This window comes from Phodopus roborovskii, unplaced genomic scaffold (genome assembly GCF_943737965.1).
Source record: "Phodopus roborovskii unplaced genomic scaffold, PHOROB, whole genome shotgun sequence".
In the NCBI taxonomy this organism is placed as follows: Eukaryota; Metazoa; Chordata; class Mammalia; order Rodentia; family Cricetidae; genus Phodopus; species Phodopus roborovskii.
In genome coordinates, this window is record NW_026126598.1 from 6213058 (window position 1) to 6227947 (window position 14890).

General features: G+C 49.3%; 1 protein-coding gene across 1 annotated transcript in view; it reads right to left on the minus strand.

Moving 5' to 3' along the window:
- Positions 1 to 7827: 7827 nt before the first annotated feature.
- The window catches only part of Galnt17 (polypeptide N-acetylgalactosaminyltransferase 17), a 384262-nt gene continuing 377199 nt past the window's right edge, over positions 7828 to 14890 (minus strand). The window contains exons 10-11 of the mRNA XM_051204994.1: positions 9371 to 9538; positions 7828 to 8261 (exon numbers count right to left, since the gene is read on the minus strand). Of these exons, the coding sequence (XP_051060951.1) occupies positions 8133 to 8261; positions 9371 to 9538 (297 nt within the window). The 3' untranslated portion in view covers positions 7828 to 8132. The remainder of the gene's footprint in view (positions 8262 to 9370; positions 9539 to 14890) is intronic.

The following is a 14890-nucleotide window of genomic DNA, read 5'->3' on the forward strand; positions in this document are numbered from 1 at the left end:
GTAGATCAGGAAGCACCAAAGCTGGGACCAGAATGGGGCTGGGTTACAAATCTTCAGGTTCGCCCTCAATATCTCCACCCACCAGCAAAATACCACGATGCAAAGCCTCTATCTACAACCTTTCCCCAACAGCATCACCAGCTGGGGATCCTATGTTCAGACACATAAGCCTGTGGGAGACATTTCACATGGAACACACATACACACACACACAGAGACACATACACACAGACACATACACACACACACACAGACACACACACACAGACACATACACACAGACACATACACACACACAGACACACACACACACAGACACATACACACACACAGACACACACACAGAGACACATACACACACACACAGACACACGCACACACACACACACACACACACACACGGGGGGGGGGTTGCTTATTTATGCGCTTACTATATAACCCAGGCTGCCCTGGAGTAGCTGTGCAGCTCAGGCTAGACTTTCACTTTTGGTACCCTGCTTCCCCCTTTCTGAGTGCTGAGATCCCAGGTGGATCTCGATGCTTCTGACCTGCTGTGGTCTCAGTGAGTGATTGTCAGTGACAAATGAAGGAGACCTTGGTATGGTAGAGGGCTGGGCAGTGAGAAGAGGTCCCTGACTTCTGGGGCTTTGTCAACCTCCTGTCAAGAAAAGATATCAACCTGTCTCCAGAATTTGTCAGTCTGGCTCTGGACAGGTGAACAGTCATACACAGGGAACATAATAGTTAATCATGTCACATCGACAGGGTCAATAATCATCATGGAAGCAAACCTCTGGATACATCTGTGAGGAAGTTGTTAGATTGGGTTAAGTGAGGTGGGAAGACCCACCCCTAACTGTGAGTGGCACCATCCTGTGGTCTGGGGTCCTGGGTTGACTTCAAAGGAGAAAGTGAGCTGAGCACCAGCATCCATATCTACCAGTTGCCATGCCCCGCCCCCATGATGGACTGCATCCCCTTAAACTGTGAGCCAGAACCCTCACATCCTTAAGCTACTCTTTAGCAGGCATTTTTGTCATAGCAGCAAGGAGAGAAACCAATACAGGGCAGGTTGTTACATGCCATTTTGATCCTATGGCAACAGGAACCCTTGATAATTTATTAAGGATACTGGTAGCAAGAATCTGGGATGGCAGTGTCCTGAGTTCTGGAAACATCTGCAGCACCCACAGTCCCTCTCTGGCTTCTTATTCTACCCCTTGGCATTCTCTGCTTGAGCAATTAGCATTGGGAGCGACTGTCAATGGGAAGCAGAGAAGGCAAGCAGGGAGTGGTATGTGTAAGATCATCAACTGGCCCTTTGAGGGGAAAGAGTAAGCCAAGCTGCTGCTCTCGTTTGTTGAGATCCCCTCCTCCTTCCAGACCCGTGCCAACCCAGAAACAGGAACTCTAAGAAACTGCATCTGTTTTTAATCTCTCAAGTATGAGTTCTAAAGAGTTTAGCTTTTAAAGTTTTTAATTACATGTTTCAGGGGCTATGTTCATGAGTGCAGTTCCCCCCAGGGGCCAGAAGAGGGCACCAGAGCCCATGGAGCTGGTTGTGAACTGTTTGACCATTGGTGTGGGTGCTGGGAGCTGAACTCGTGTGTTCTAGGAGAGGAGCAATTGTGCTCTTCACCACTGAACCATCTCTCCAGCTCCTCAGGTATGCGTTCCAAAAGGACAGAGATATTGACATCTATTAGCATAACTCCCAAGTCTTCAAAATATTTTACTGTAATTTTATCCTTCCCACCTGCCCCATCTTTCCTTCCCTTCTTTCACTTTTCATTAGAGTGTATACAAGTATGTGTGCATGTGTGTACGTGTGTGAGGCGCATATATGTGCACATACACATGCATGTGTATAACTCAGAGGTTAACCCTCATTGCAGTTCCTTAGGTATTGTCTACTGTGCTTTTCAGACAGTCTCCTCATTGACCTGGACCTTGTCCAGAAGGCCAGTCTGGCCGCCAGCAAACCCCAGACAGAACCTCGTCTGTCTTCCCCAGTACAGGATTACAAGAACCAATCACTGTGCCTGCTAATTTCTGTTTGTTTTGCTGAGGCAGTTTCCCACTATGCACCAGGCTGACTCAAATTCATAGAAATTCACCTACCTCTGCCTCTGAGTGCTACCATGCCCAGATATGCCTAGATTTGTATTTTCAAAAATAAGGGTCTAAAGGAATGGCTCAGCGGTTAAGGGAGCTTGCTGCTCTGGCACAGGACCCAAGTTCTGTTCCCAGCACCCAAGTTGTGTGGCTCACAACCACTTGCAACTCCAATTCCAAGGATCCTGATGCCTCTGGCTGTTGCGGGCACCCGTTATCACATGCACATACCCACACACCAATGCATGCATACATACAGGGTTTTTGTTTTTGTCTTAGACTTTTTATTTTATGTATATGCGTGTTTTGCCTGCAGGTATGCCTGTGCACTGTATGTTTACAGCACCCACAGAGGCTGGAGATGGTGTCAGATACCCTAGAACTAGAGTTACAGGTGATCGTGAGCAGCCACGTGGGGGGGTGGGGCTGCAAACTGAAACTGGATCAAATGCAGGAGCAGCAAGCTAATCACTGAGTCATCTCTCCAGCCTGGTATAATTTATACCTCTCTCTCTCTCTCTCTCTCTCTCTCTCTCTCTCTCTCTGTGTGTGTGTGTGTGTGTGTGTACATGTCTTTCTTAGTTTTGTTTTTTGTTTTTATTGTTGTTCAAAACAGGGTTTCTCTGTGTAGCCCAGGCTGTCCTGGAACTTGCTCCGTACCCTCATCTACCTCTGCCTCCCAAATACTGGGGTTAAAGGCGTGCACCACCACTGCCCGGCTTTACTTCTAAGAGAAATTGTGCAAAGCACCCCACAGGAGAAGTGATTAAATACACTTGTCAAAGGGCACTGAAGTGATTTTACAGAATGAAAAATCTCCCATCAGTCCCCTAACTCAGATCTAGAAAAGTTACATGATCAATGAAAAAGTATTTTCTGAGCAAGAAGAGGAAAAGCCAGCAGAATGGTGATCTGGGGCTGAGATGGGAACAGAGGCTGGCAGTGAGCAGGCTCAGGTCACCTGGTCTAACCCAGGCTTCGGGAGCCACCTGGCTACCTCAGCAGGCTCCAACAGCCCTGCCCCCAGCCAGCTGTCATTTAGCCCTTCCTGTGGAAGCGTTCCAAGAAAGGTACAGGGAAGGCACATGGCATATAAACTGGGGACAACCTATGCTTGCACAGTCTTAGCAGAGTGGTTTGGTCTCGTGGGGCTCACTTTGTAAAATGGGAATTTTTTTTTTCAAGTATAGTGGAAAAATGTATTAGGTAAGCAAAATGCATTCAGAAATGACAGTAAAGATGACAACATGGTGGCCACTTTCCACGCTGCTGAGTCCTCTTTTTCTGCTTTTCTCCTCCCTCCCCTCTCCTTTCTTCTCTTTTATCCCGTCTCTCACTTTCCATCTTTCCCTTTTCTCCCTCCTCCCTCCTCCCTCCTCCCCTCCTCCCTCTCTTCCTCTTTACTTTCTTCCTCTCTCCCTCACTCCCTCCATGCTTTTCTCCTCCATGGCTTTTGGGACTTGGTCTCATTTTACATTCCCAGCTGGCCTAGTACTAACATTATAGCCAGCCTCAAATTCATGGCTTCCCCCCTGCCTCAGCCTCCTGAGTGTTGGGATTACAGACATGCAGTGCACGCCCAGCTTTGTGCTGTTCCTTTTCTAGGCCCCAGAGTTAAACACAACCATAATGAAAACACTTGAGACACAACACATAGATTCACAGACACTGGCTTTGACAGCTTGGGCATTTATCAGAAATACTATTTGTGCTATTAAGAGATCAAAAGAGAAGAGAGAAAGAAAGGGTCATAGTGTGTGTGTGTGTGTGTGTGTGTGTGTGTGTGTGTGTGATCAGTGTGAGGATGAAGAAGGGGGTAGGGGAAGGATTATCAGAGCCCAGCACCCCCTGCCACATCCACCCCTGAGGCCAAGATGTTGGTGACAGTAACAAACTGATGTTACTTCTTAAACTATGCTGTGTACCAGGTTTTGGTGAAAGACCGCATCCTTCCAGCTGAATGCTTGGAGCTTGCTGCTTCTCCATTACTGGGCAAGACGGCATCACTGGGGGATCCCAGCACTCCAAGGACTTGGGACCAAAGCTTCCCCCAGGGCTCTGTGTTACCAACTTCACTTCTTTCCAACAAGACACCTGATTAAGAACAATGTCAGCTCAGGGTCTGAGAAGGGTCTGTCCATCATGTCAGGAGAGGGATGGCCACAGGACTGTGAGCTGCCTGGCCACGTTGCATCCATAGTCTAGAAGCAGAGAGTTGGTGGAAAGTCTGTACCATAGCAATGTCAGCTAGCTGGGTGTGGTGGCACATGCCTTTAACCCCAGCTCTCCAGAGGCAGAGGCAGGTGGATCTCCGAGGCCAGCTTGGTCGACAGAGTGAGTTTCAGGATAGCCAGGGCTACACAGAGAAACCCTGTCTTGAAAAAACAAACAAAGAATCCCAGGGCTGGGAGGATACTTAAGGGGGCAAAGTACTTGCTGCACAGGACCCCCCAAACCCATGTGGAGCTGGCTGTGGTAGTATGTCTGTAATCCAGCGCTCCTACAGTTTATATGTGAAGCAGAGGCAGGAGAGTTCCCACAAGTTGACATGCCAGATAACCTGGCATATGCAGGGGTGAGAGGCAACAGGCATTGCCTCAAAGATGGTACAAGGTAACATCTGACACCAAAGATTGTCCTCTGACCCCTGCACACTCACGCACAATCATGGGCGTGCACACACACACACCCCAATAAAAACAAGAGCCCTCAAAGCTCGCCCCTAGTGACTCATATCCTCCATCAAGGTCTCACCTCCCGGGATTTCACAGCCTTCTGTGGATCAAGTCATCAAACACATGACCCTCCAGGGACATTCCACATTCAAATTCACTTCAGCCGGCCGTTCTCCGACCTGCCTCCTCCCCCGCCCCCCTTTTGAACCAATCTCTTTTCTTCCTTGGCCTCCAGCCACTCTAACCTGTGCCACCAGGTAGAACCATAGCATGACCGGGATGCTGACCCCAGTCTTTGGGAGGAAGTTGATGACATACAGTGTGTACGGGAATGGCCATATCAGCCCCTGGACCCTGGGACCAAGGACCAGTGCCTGGGTGCTGATGTCCATAGGGAATTATCCTTCCGAGACCAAACCCAGCATTCACTACCATGAAGCAAGCCAGACAGATATCCTGACCTGGTACTTCACGGCACTGAAGTTCCAAAACACCAGCCTTTCTACCCCACGTGGATGCAACCTCCGGAGGTTTTGTACATTAGCCCAAATGCAGCTTGCATATTCTCTGGCCTGCCAACTCTTTCCTCCCCTTGTCCATTGATCCCCAAACCCGAAGTTCTCAAGCTGTTTGCTCTTCAGTTTCCCTGGGATTACGGTATTTAGGATGACAACTGAGGATGAACATTGTAATGTGGCAACCCATATCCGTGTCTACCTCTACATCCACATCCGTCTTTGTTTTTTGTCTCTGTCTCTCTCTCTCTCCCTCTGTGTGTGTGTACATTAAGATGGTCCTTCCTGGTTTCTTCCTATAAGAGAGACATGACATGGGTCCCCCCATTACCATAACAAGGTGTCTTGTAGGATTCAACTTCTCTAGGAACACCCAGGAGATACTATGTGCACCATGGGCAGTGGAAGTTGCTGGAGACAACAGGCTAGGTGACCAGGCCAGGTCTGCAGCACCAGGCTCACGGCTCTCTGAACAACTTGACCTTAACCTGAGATCAGCCAGGGGGAGCATGAGCTAGTGTCAAATGTCAAGTTCTGCCTAGGTTTGAATGGATGCTGTGTGTAAGAGTAGGCAGGCTGCCAGGTGGTGGTAGCAATGCACACCTTTAATCCCAGCAGAGACAGGAAGAACTCTATGAGTTCAAAGCCAGCCTGGTCTACAGACTGAGTTCCAGGACAGGCTCCAAAGCTACAGAGAAACCCCGTATGGAGAAACAAACAAATAAGTAGGTAGGCTTTGTCTCAATCCAACCTGTAAGGATGTAGTTGATTTGTTTACCTTTAATAAGACCTAACCCAGACAGGCGTGTCACCAATGATCACTAGCTTTGTCAACCTGACATAGCCTAGGAAGAGTCTCAGTAGGAAGTGTCTACACCGGACTGTATCATGGGAGGGCCTGTGAGGCTGGTTAATTAATTGATGTGGGAAGACCCAGCCCACTATGGGCAACATCAATCCCTAGGCAGGGGGCCCTGGACTGCATAAAAGTGGAGAAATTGCGTTTAGCACAAGCAAGCACACAGGCATTAATTTCTCTCTGATTTTGACTGGACATAAAGGTGGCCGAGCAGCTGCTCCCAATTCCTGCTTTGACTTCCCTAAAATGGTGAAGTGTACCCTGGAATTGTGAGTCATGTAAACATTTGCTCCCCTAACAAGGTTTTTGTCAGGGTATTTTATCCCTGGGCTACATACAGAGTAAGGCCTTGTCCCAAATCAAACCAAATGTCAACTGCCACTAAAGCAAAGAAACACTGTACCCCGTCTTAGACTGTCTCCTGCTGTCACTGGGCCCAGGAATAATGAAGTCCATGTTTTTGAGGGTATGTAGTTTGATGATAGAGCGCTTGCGTTGGATTTGATCCCCAAATGCAAAATAATAACAAAAGCAAACAATACAGAAACCAAAAGGCAGATGAGGCTGAAGTTTGCATTGTGGGATTGCTACCATATTTATTTCACAAGGAGGGGAGATGGGGCAAGGGATGATCACCAATGGAGATACCACCAAATGAGACACTGGATCTCACACTGGGCATCTACAGGGTTTGGCTCTGGGCAGGAGTTGGCCAAGGGCAATAGTGGATGGGGATGGGGAGACAGAGAAGGGGTATCCTAGCAGGCAAGACCCAGTCATGTCCTCTGGGCCAGTGATCCAGGGACATGGGGCCGTTAACCACCCCCCCCCAGACTTCTAGGCACCCTTGTCCCCATCCAGTGAGCAATGAAGCCACAAGCCCAAGACCACACAGCTACTTCTGCTCTAACACACTCACACACTCAAGCACACAAACACAGCGCCCGGCCACACACATCACCCAGGCAGGCACACTCTTGCTTTCCCGCGCATGCAGACACAGCCATATATTAACTCTGATTTATAAGTGCACCCTAACCAGAGGGCAATTGGAAAGAAGCAATCACTCTTACAAGAGGAAACTGCTGCTTCTGTCCCCCATCGGCCAGCAGAGCGTGGGGTGATATGAAGTGAGCGCTAAGCATTGCGGAGGGGCCTGTGCCCATGGCTAGGCTGACTTCTTCAGCCCTTATGTCCTGCACAGAAGACCCTTGCTGTTCCAGGAAACCAGGACACCTTGGCCCTGGCTGTACTGACCAGGAACTGTGAGCATCCTGCATGCTTAGCTGACTTTGGCTCCCTCTAGACATAGGCAGGTGCTGTTCATATTTCGGACTCCAGGTGACCGAGACAGGGTGCTTCAAGAAGAATCAAGAGTTCAGAACCAGAACCGCTGTCCCAAAGTCACCCCGTTGGGAAGGTCTGGGTGGTGGCCGCTTTGACATATGAACAGTCACCTGGGCCAAAGTGTCCTCAGGAGAAATGAAGTCTCAGGGTCTCATTGCCCCCTCCTTCTCTAAGAGGGAGCTAGGATGTGGCTAAAGCCTCCAGTGTCCCCCCCCATTTCTTGGAGGGCCAGGGTGAGATTCACAAGCAGCTGCAGCAAAGAATGATGAGAGAGAAAATGAGAGAGAGAGAGAAAGAGAGAGAGGGAGAGACTCTGCCACACCCAGCTGCTGGTGCTGGGTAGGAGATGGTATGGTAGAGAGCTAAGGGCAGTCTCGCCCTTTGGTACCCAGAAGATGCAGCTCCTGGTCTCCCAGACATGGGTGAGGGGAGATCTTCAGAGTGTCCAGGCTGAATGCCTGAGAGGGACTTAACATCCTTATTCGGGGCTGCCTGGGAGGAGCCCTGGGAGGTCCCCTGAACACCCTCTGGGCGCCTGCTGTTTCTCCACCATGTGGCCGGTTCCGAGGCTCGCCAGGCCCTGTCCTGGGTCCAGGCTCCATGTGCCCTCTTCCCTTCCATCTACTTGATGGAGTTCTTGATTGTCCACCTCTGTCCGGTACAGCTTCGGAGGATGAGGTCAATGCCGGCCAGGCCCCGGTTCTCCACCTCCAGGCAGCGCCCTGTGCCCTTATTCATGATGGCTCCATTCTGGGAGGAAAGAAAGGAAAGAAACAAGGAGAGAGAGGCAGATGGAGACTTCACCACTGTAGCTCCTGTACTTGTGACTTCTCCTGGGGGAACAGATCCCATCCACATTCTCCTGCCGTGGAAGGGTCCCTGGGGGCTGCCCTGTTGGAGTGGCTGAATGAAGGTGGGGGCAAATGGTGGCAACTGAGGCAGGATAGAGACATCCTGGGGGCAGGATGTTGAGATAGCTTGCCAAGCCCAATAGCCTGAGATCCATCTTGTGCACATTTGCCATGGAAGCATGCAGACCTGAGTCTGATTCCCAAAACTTAAATAAAAAAAGCTAGGGGATAGTGTTGTGCACTTGGAAGCCCAGTGCTCGGGAGACAGACAGGAGGATCCCTGCAGCTCACTGACTAGCCAGCCTAGTCTACGTGCCAAGTTCCAAGCCAGTGAGAGCCCTGTCTCAAAAACAAATACAAAACAAACCCCACCAGGGTAGGGGATGGAGACATGGCTCAGCTGTTAACAGCACTTGCTGCTCTTCCAGAGGATCCAAGTTCAGTTCCCAGCCCAACTCCCACCATCTGTAACTTCACCTCTAGAGGTAGCACCTCCTTGTGGCCTCTGTGAGTACTGCACTCATGTGCACGTGCATGTGCACACGCGCGCGCGCGCGCACACACACACACACACACATAAAAATAAAATCTTAAAAACAAAATAAAATAAAGGTAGTCAGCACCTGAAGGTTCCCCTCTGACCTCCACATGTATATATACATTCATGCCTGCATACACAGGACTGTGTACATACAGAAATTCCCAGGGGTATCTGAGAGCTGACTTTCTCAGTCCTGGTTGAGAATACATAGTAGTGCTCAGGAATCCTCTCTATGGCTTATCCTAAGCAGCTCCAACTCTGGTGATGGAATCAGACAGGCCACTTCTCATGGGAACCCTTCCTCCAGGCCTCCTGGTATGGGTCTGTGAGCTTGGTGCAAGGCTGGCAGAGCTGGCTTCTCAGTAGCACTGTGTGTGCAGCCTTGGGGACATCACACCATGACAACCTCTCCCCCGTGGCTGATAGCATCTTGCTCCTCCCCCCAGCCATGTCCCCACAGAGCTCACCTGGATGAAGTTCCACCGCTTGTACAAGCTGCTCTTGACCTTGTCACAGTCCAGGAGCTGTGGCAACCGACTCTTGGAGTTGTCCACCAGGCAGCGGGTGTCAGGGAGGAGTGTGGTGGTCCCCAGAGCACCCAAGTGCAGGAAGCCTTCCTTGGTATAGCGGGCGAGCTGTGGAGGAGGAAAGGTGGGAAGGGTGATCACCATGGCTCATGTCCCCAGCTTTACCTCCGCTTTCTGTCCATTCCAGTCGCTTCCGAATGCCCAACACACAGGACAGTGGCTCTTGGAGGACAGCGGGCTAGCTGAGCCTGGACACTGCTACCCCACAACTCCCCTCTCCCTCTATACCTTCCTCCTCCAAACCTCCCTCCCTTATTCCTCCATCTGTTTCTCCTCCTCCCTCCCCCCTCCCTCCTTTATTCCCTCCCCCTTTCTTCCTTCCCCTCTGTCCCCCCCCCCAACCTCTTTCTCTGGTCCCACAGCTCAACAGAAGGGACTTTTAGACTTTTGGAAAACCACTGAGCCTTCCACAGAGCCTGTCAAGTTCTGCTTAGGAATCAACCAGGAAGATAGTAGGATTTGATGCCTATTATCGATCACCAATTTGACAGGATCTAGAATCATCTAGAATACAAATGCAATCTCTGGGCATGCCCTTGAAGGTTTTTCTGGGCATTAACTGAGGAGGGAAGACCCACCCTAAATGTGGGTGGCACCAGTCTCACACTGGGGTCCTGGACTCAATAAAAAGGAGACAGTGAGCTGAGCTGCAGTGTTCATCTCTCTCTTCATTGCTATTAGGCCATTGCCAGCATGAGCATGACTGTACCTTAGGCCGTGAGCCCCAATTAGCCCTTTCTTCCTTCCGTTTTTTTGTCAGGTGTTTTGTAACAACAGTGAGCAAAGGAACCAATACACTAGGGGACTCTGCTCAGGCACAGGAGTGACTCTTCTCTGGTGATAAGATTTTCTGGAGGGGTTCTCATCTTTTGGCGAAAGCTACTCAGAAACCCTTGGCTCCGATCTCCCAAAGGGAGCCTTGCTTCTCCCCTTGAACATGCAATAGCAGGCTTATTAAGTGTCCTTGAGAGAGATGCCATGAATGTGTGCCCTACACGCAAATTAGTTCCAAATCAGAGGAATTGTTCGAGGCAAAATGGTAAGAAACTCAGAAGCCCCCCCTCCCCCTCCCCAAACAACACTGCCCCAAGTATGTTTCAATTCACCCAAATGCAAATTGATGAATGACAGCAGGCTGCCTTTATGTTCCAGGGAAAGATATACACAGCTGCTTGTTGAAATTATGAATCAATCTATTATCCAGCAGGCAAATGAACAGTGCTAAGAACATTAATTAACTGAGCATATCTGTGACCCAGATGTTTAAAGAGCAGAGTTAAATGCTGCTCGGAGTTAAGAGGTTCCCTTCTGAGGTCTGCTAGGGTGTGAAAGACAGACCCGCCATACTAAAAGCACCAAAACCAGCGAAAATGAGATACTAGCCCAAGCCGTGTCGGCGCCAGAGTGGGCAGGTAAGGGGGCTGTGTTCCAGTTTCGTGTCTGCTGCAGTGGGGGAAATAAAACAGACCTGATCACAAGCAGCTTAGGGGAAGGCAGAGTTTATTTCATCCTACACTTGCAGGCCACAGTCCATCACCGGGGAAAGACGGGCAGAAACTGGAGCAAGAACTTGAAGCAGAAGCCCTGGGAGGATGCTGCTTTCCGGACTGCTCACAGGTCCATGCTCAGTTAGCTTTCTCAGACAGCCTAGGGAATGGTGTTGCCCATAGTGGGCGGGGCCCTCCTACATTCATCAACAGTCTTCCACAGACATATCCAGAAGCCAATGTAATGTGGGCAATCAATCCCCAGTGGAGACTCCTTTCTCAGGTGACGCTAGGCTGTGTCAAGACAGCTAAGGGCAGATGAGCTCTTGGTGGGACGTTCATGTCTATACACAGAGGTTCTTCTGGGTTCTCGGACCAGTACCCAGATATTTTTTCACGGTATGAAAGATGACAGATGTTACAGATGGAGTGACATGATTCACGGGTTCATGTTTTGCAGTTTTGGTCTCATACTGGTGACACCATTTTTGGAAGTTGTCCAACATTTAGGGGGTAGGGCATTGCTAGAGGAAATAAGTGGGGGACATTGTTGCAGATCTGTTATCCCTGGCTGCTTGCTATCTCATGCTGGGTCATGGTCAGCCATGAAGTAGACAGCCTCCATGTGCGCCCTCTGCCTGTCTCGCGGTGATGCCCTAAGACCCTCTAAACCATAAGTCAAAATGAATCCTCCTTCTGAGGTGTTTGTGGCTGGTATTTTTTTTTGCAACAGCTGTGAGAAAAGCAACTGATGCTATCAAACCACCAGATCCCGTGTCGACTTCTGTGTTGCAAGGTAGAGTAGTGAACCCAGGACCCAGTGTCCAAGTTCTCCTGCCTTGTCTCAGGTCTGGACTTGGAGCAATCTTGGTGTGTTCTGCCTACTATGCCTCCTCCTTCCCCACATTCCTCATGCTCTGGTTTCTTGCCTCCCAAGGCACTGCTTCAGGTGTCTCCCTGCTGGGACAGAATCCTCATGGGCCTTCCTCCCATGCTCGGCTTCAACTGGTCAAGACAAGCCCTCTGTGTGAGCCACTCTTTCTCCATGTCTCCTCTCTTGTTCCTGGGTGCACGTGGATTCAAGCACTCTGGTCTCTTTTCCAGCTGTGACTAAACCACGTCCTTTGCCTTCACTTACCAACTACTGGCATTTGGGGTGTTTCCATTTGGGGCATTGTGAATCACACACTGGCACAGAATGTCTCTCACTCTCTCTCCTCTCTCTCTCTCTCTCTCTCTCTCTGTCTCTCTTTCTCTCTGTGTGTGTGTTTTGTTTTTATATGTCGTGCAGCAATTTTGTCCAAACTAAAAAGATCCCTTCCTCCCAAGGAAGCTCCTCAGGACTCAGGAAGTCAGCAAAACAGAAACTTCCAGGAAGTTCCTGAAACTGATGAGACTCCTAAGGGGGGGGGGGCGGGGGATCATGTGAACAGTCACAGGCGACGGAGAAGGACGACTCTGATCACCTGAGCTGCATGACAGTGTACATGGTGGTTTCATGAGTCATCGCACAGGCAGCTAAGTGCATGTCATCCTGCTCCTGCCAGCGTCCACGCATCTGCCCATAACCCCCACAGATTCACTGGTTCACTAAGTGTTTGTTTGATTTCTTGTCAGAGCCCTACCTGGGGTGAGGCGAGTCTGCCCATGTCTCCCCAGGAAGACACATGCCACCGATTTTCACTCTTCTCAGGCACGTACCTTTGAGATTTGATTTGCATTTCTCTGATAATTAGTATTGTTACACATATCGGCTGTTTCATATATGTTTTGGGGAAATGCCCATTTAGGAACTTCATCTGCTTTTAAAAACGAGTTGTCTCAGTTATCCGTTTCTTAGTGTGTGTGTGTGTGTGTGTGTGTGTGTGTGTGTGTGTGTGTACACATGTGCATATGGGCGTGGAGGTCGAAGGACAACTTTTAGGAGCAGGCTCTCTCTCTACTACATGTGGGTCCTGGGATTGAACACAGTTACCCAGACTCGGCAGCAAGTGCCTTTACCCACTGAGCCATCCTGCAGACCTTTCCTTTTCTTTCTTCTCTCCTTCCCATTTCTTCTTTTTCTTCCCCCTCCCTTCTCCCTTTCCCCCTGCTTCTCCTCTTTCCCTTTCGTCTATGAGACACAGCCATTCTTCACACATCTGGACGCTGGAGCTTCTTCAGATGACAACTGAAGGCTTCGCTCCATCCTGTGAGGTTTTCACTGCACTGACAGTGTCCTTTGAAGCACAGAGCATCTTTAATTTTGGTAATAATCTGTTTTCTTTTCCCCTCTGTGTTTGTTTGCACTTTTGATGTATCTAAGAAACCATCGACAACGCCAAGGTCAGGAACATTTATCGCTCCCTGTGTTTTCTACGACTTTCATCATTTTTGCTCTTATATTTAGTTAGGCCTTTGATCCACTCTGAGCTCCTTCTCTAGATGATCTAAGGGAAGTGTCCAAATCCGCTCTTTCTCATGTGGGTATCTAGTTGCCTCAGCACCATTTGTTGAAAAGGCTCTCAAGTCACCCTTGTCAGAAATCAGTTGACTGTGAATGTGACGATTTAGTTAGGGGCTTTCAGTGCTATTCCATTGATCTCTGGGTTTCTCCTTTTTTCCTTCCATTATTTTACCCATCTCTGTGTCTGTCTGTAGTGCATGCATATATATGAATGTTTCTGAATGTATATGGTGTGCTTGAAGGTTTGCACACACACGCGGAGGACTGATGCCATCGTTAAGAGTCTTTCTTGATTGCATTTCATTGTAATCATGGAGGCAGGGTCTGTCAGTCAAAGCCAGATGTGGCTACTCTCACTAGCTTGCCGGCTTTGAGGACCCTCTGGCTTTCCCTTCTGAGGCTGGTATTACAAATGGGTCACTGTGTCCACTGGGCATTTATGCGGGTTCTGTGGGGCTGACCTCTGCTCCCCACGTTTGCATGGCAAGCCCTTTAAACTCTGGCCCCCACAGCATGGATTACTGTAGCTCTAGAGTGAGTTTAGAACTGGAGTATGTGTTTTCAGTTTAATTCTCTGCAATCAACAGTTTTGTCTATGCTGCATCTTTGGTGTTTTCAAATCAATTTTAGAATTGCATTTTCAATTGCTGAAAAAAAAAAAAAGAAGGCAGGTGGATTCTGTCAGGGTTGCATTGCACCTGGGCACTGGTTTGAGGGAGGGTTACCACCCACCTTAATAGTATTTGTTCTTCTACTCCATGCACACCAGCTCTCTCCCCCTAGGGCTGTAATGCCTTTCTATGTTGTTTTATAGTTTTCAGTGGGATAGGTCTTGTATGTCTTTGGTTGAATGTATTCTCAAGCATTTTGTCTTTTTTATGCTGTGGCAGATACTATTGTTCTTACTTATGTTTTTATGTACTTAAAATTCTCCTTCTCCCTCTCCCCCCACACCCCATGTGTGTAGGGGTGTGAAAGCAGGTCAGAGAAAAACTTTCGGGAATCAGCTGTCTCCTTCCACCACACCGGTCCTGGGGATAGAACTCAGGTTGTCAGGTTCGGTGCAATCACCTTTACCTGCTGAGCCATCTCAGTGGCACTTGCTCTTTGTGACCATTCTTAGAGTTGTCATTTAGACAACTATTCTGACCACAGTCAGCCCCCTAGGATTTTATGGTCACCCTGAACTATGGGCTCTGCATGTTTCCGTAGAGACTGATTTCTAAAGGGCATGGTCAGGGGTCCACAGATCACACCCACAAAGATTCACAACCCAAATGTGGCTGTGTCTCCATCAGCTTTATAGTCATCTCCTGAGATGCCGTTAGACAGCATCTCTTCCATACTTGCAGTATACACCATCCTTCAGTCTCCCGCCCCATGGCCTGAGCTCTGGGTGTCCGTATTTCCATTTGGTTTAGGCGATCTTTCCCAATTCACTGAAATCCGTCTTCACTACCCTTTCCC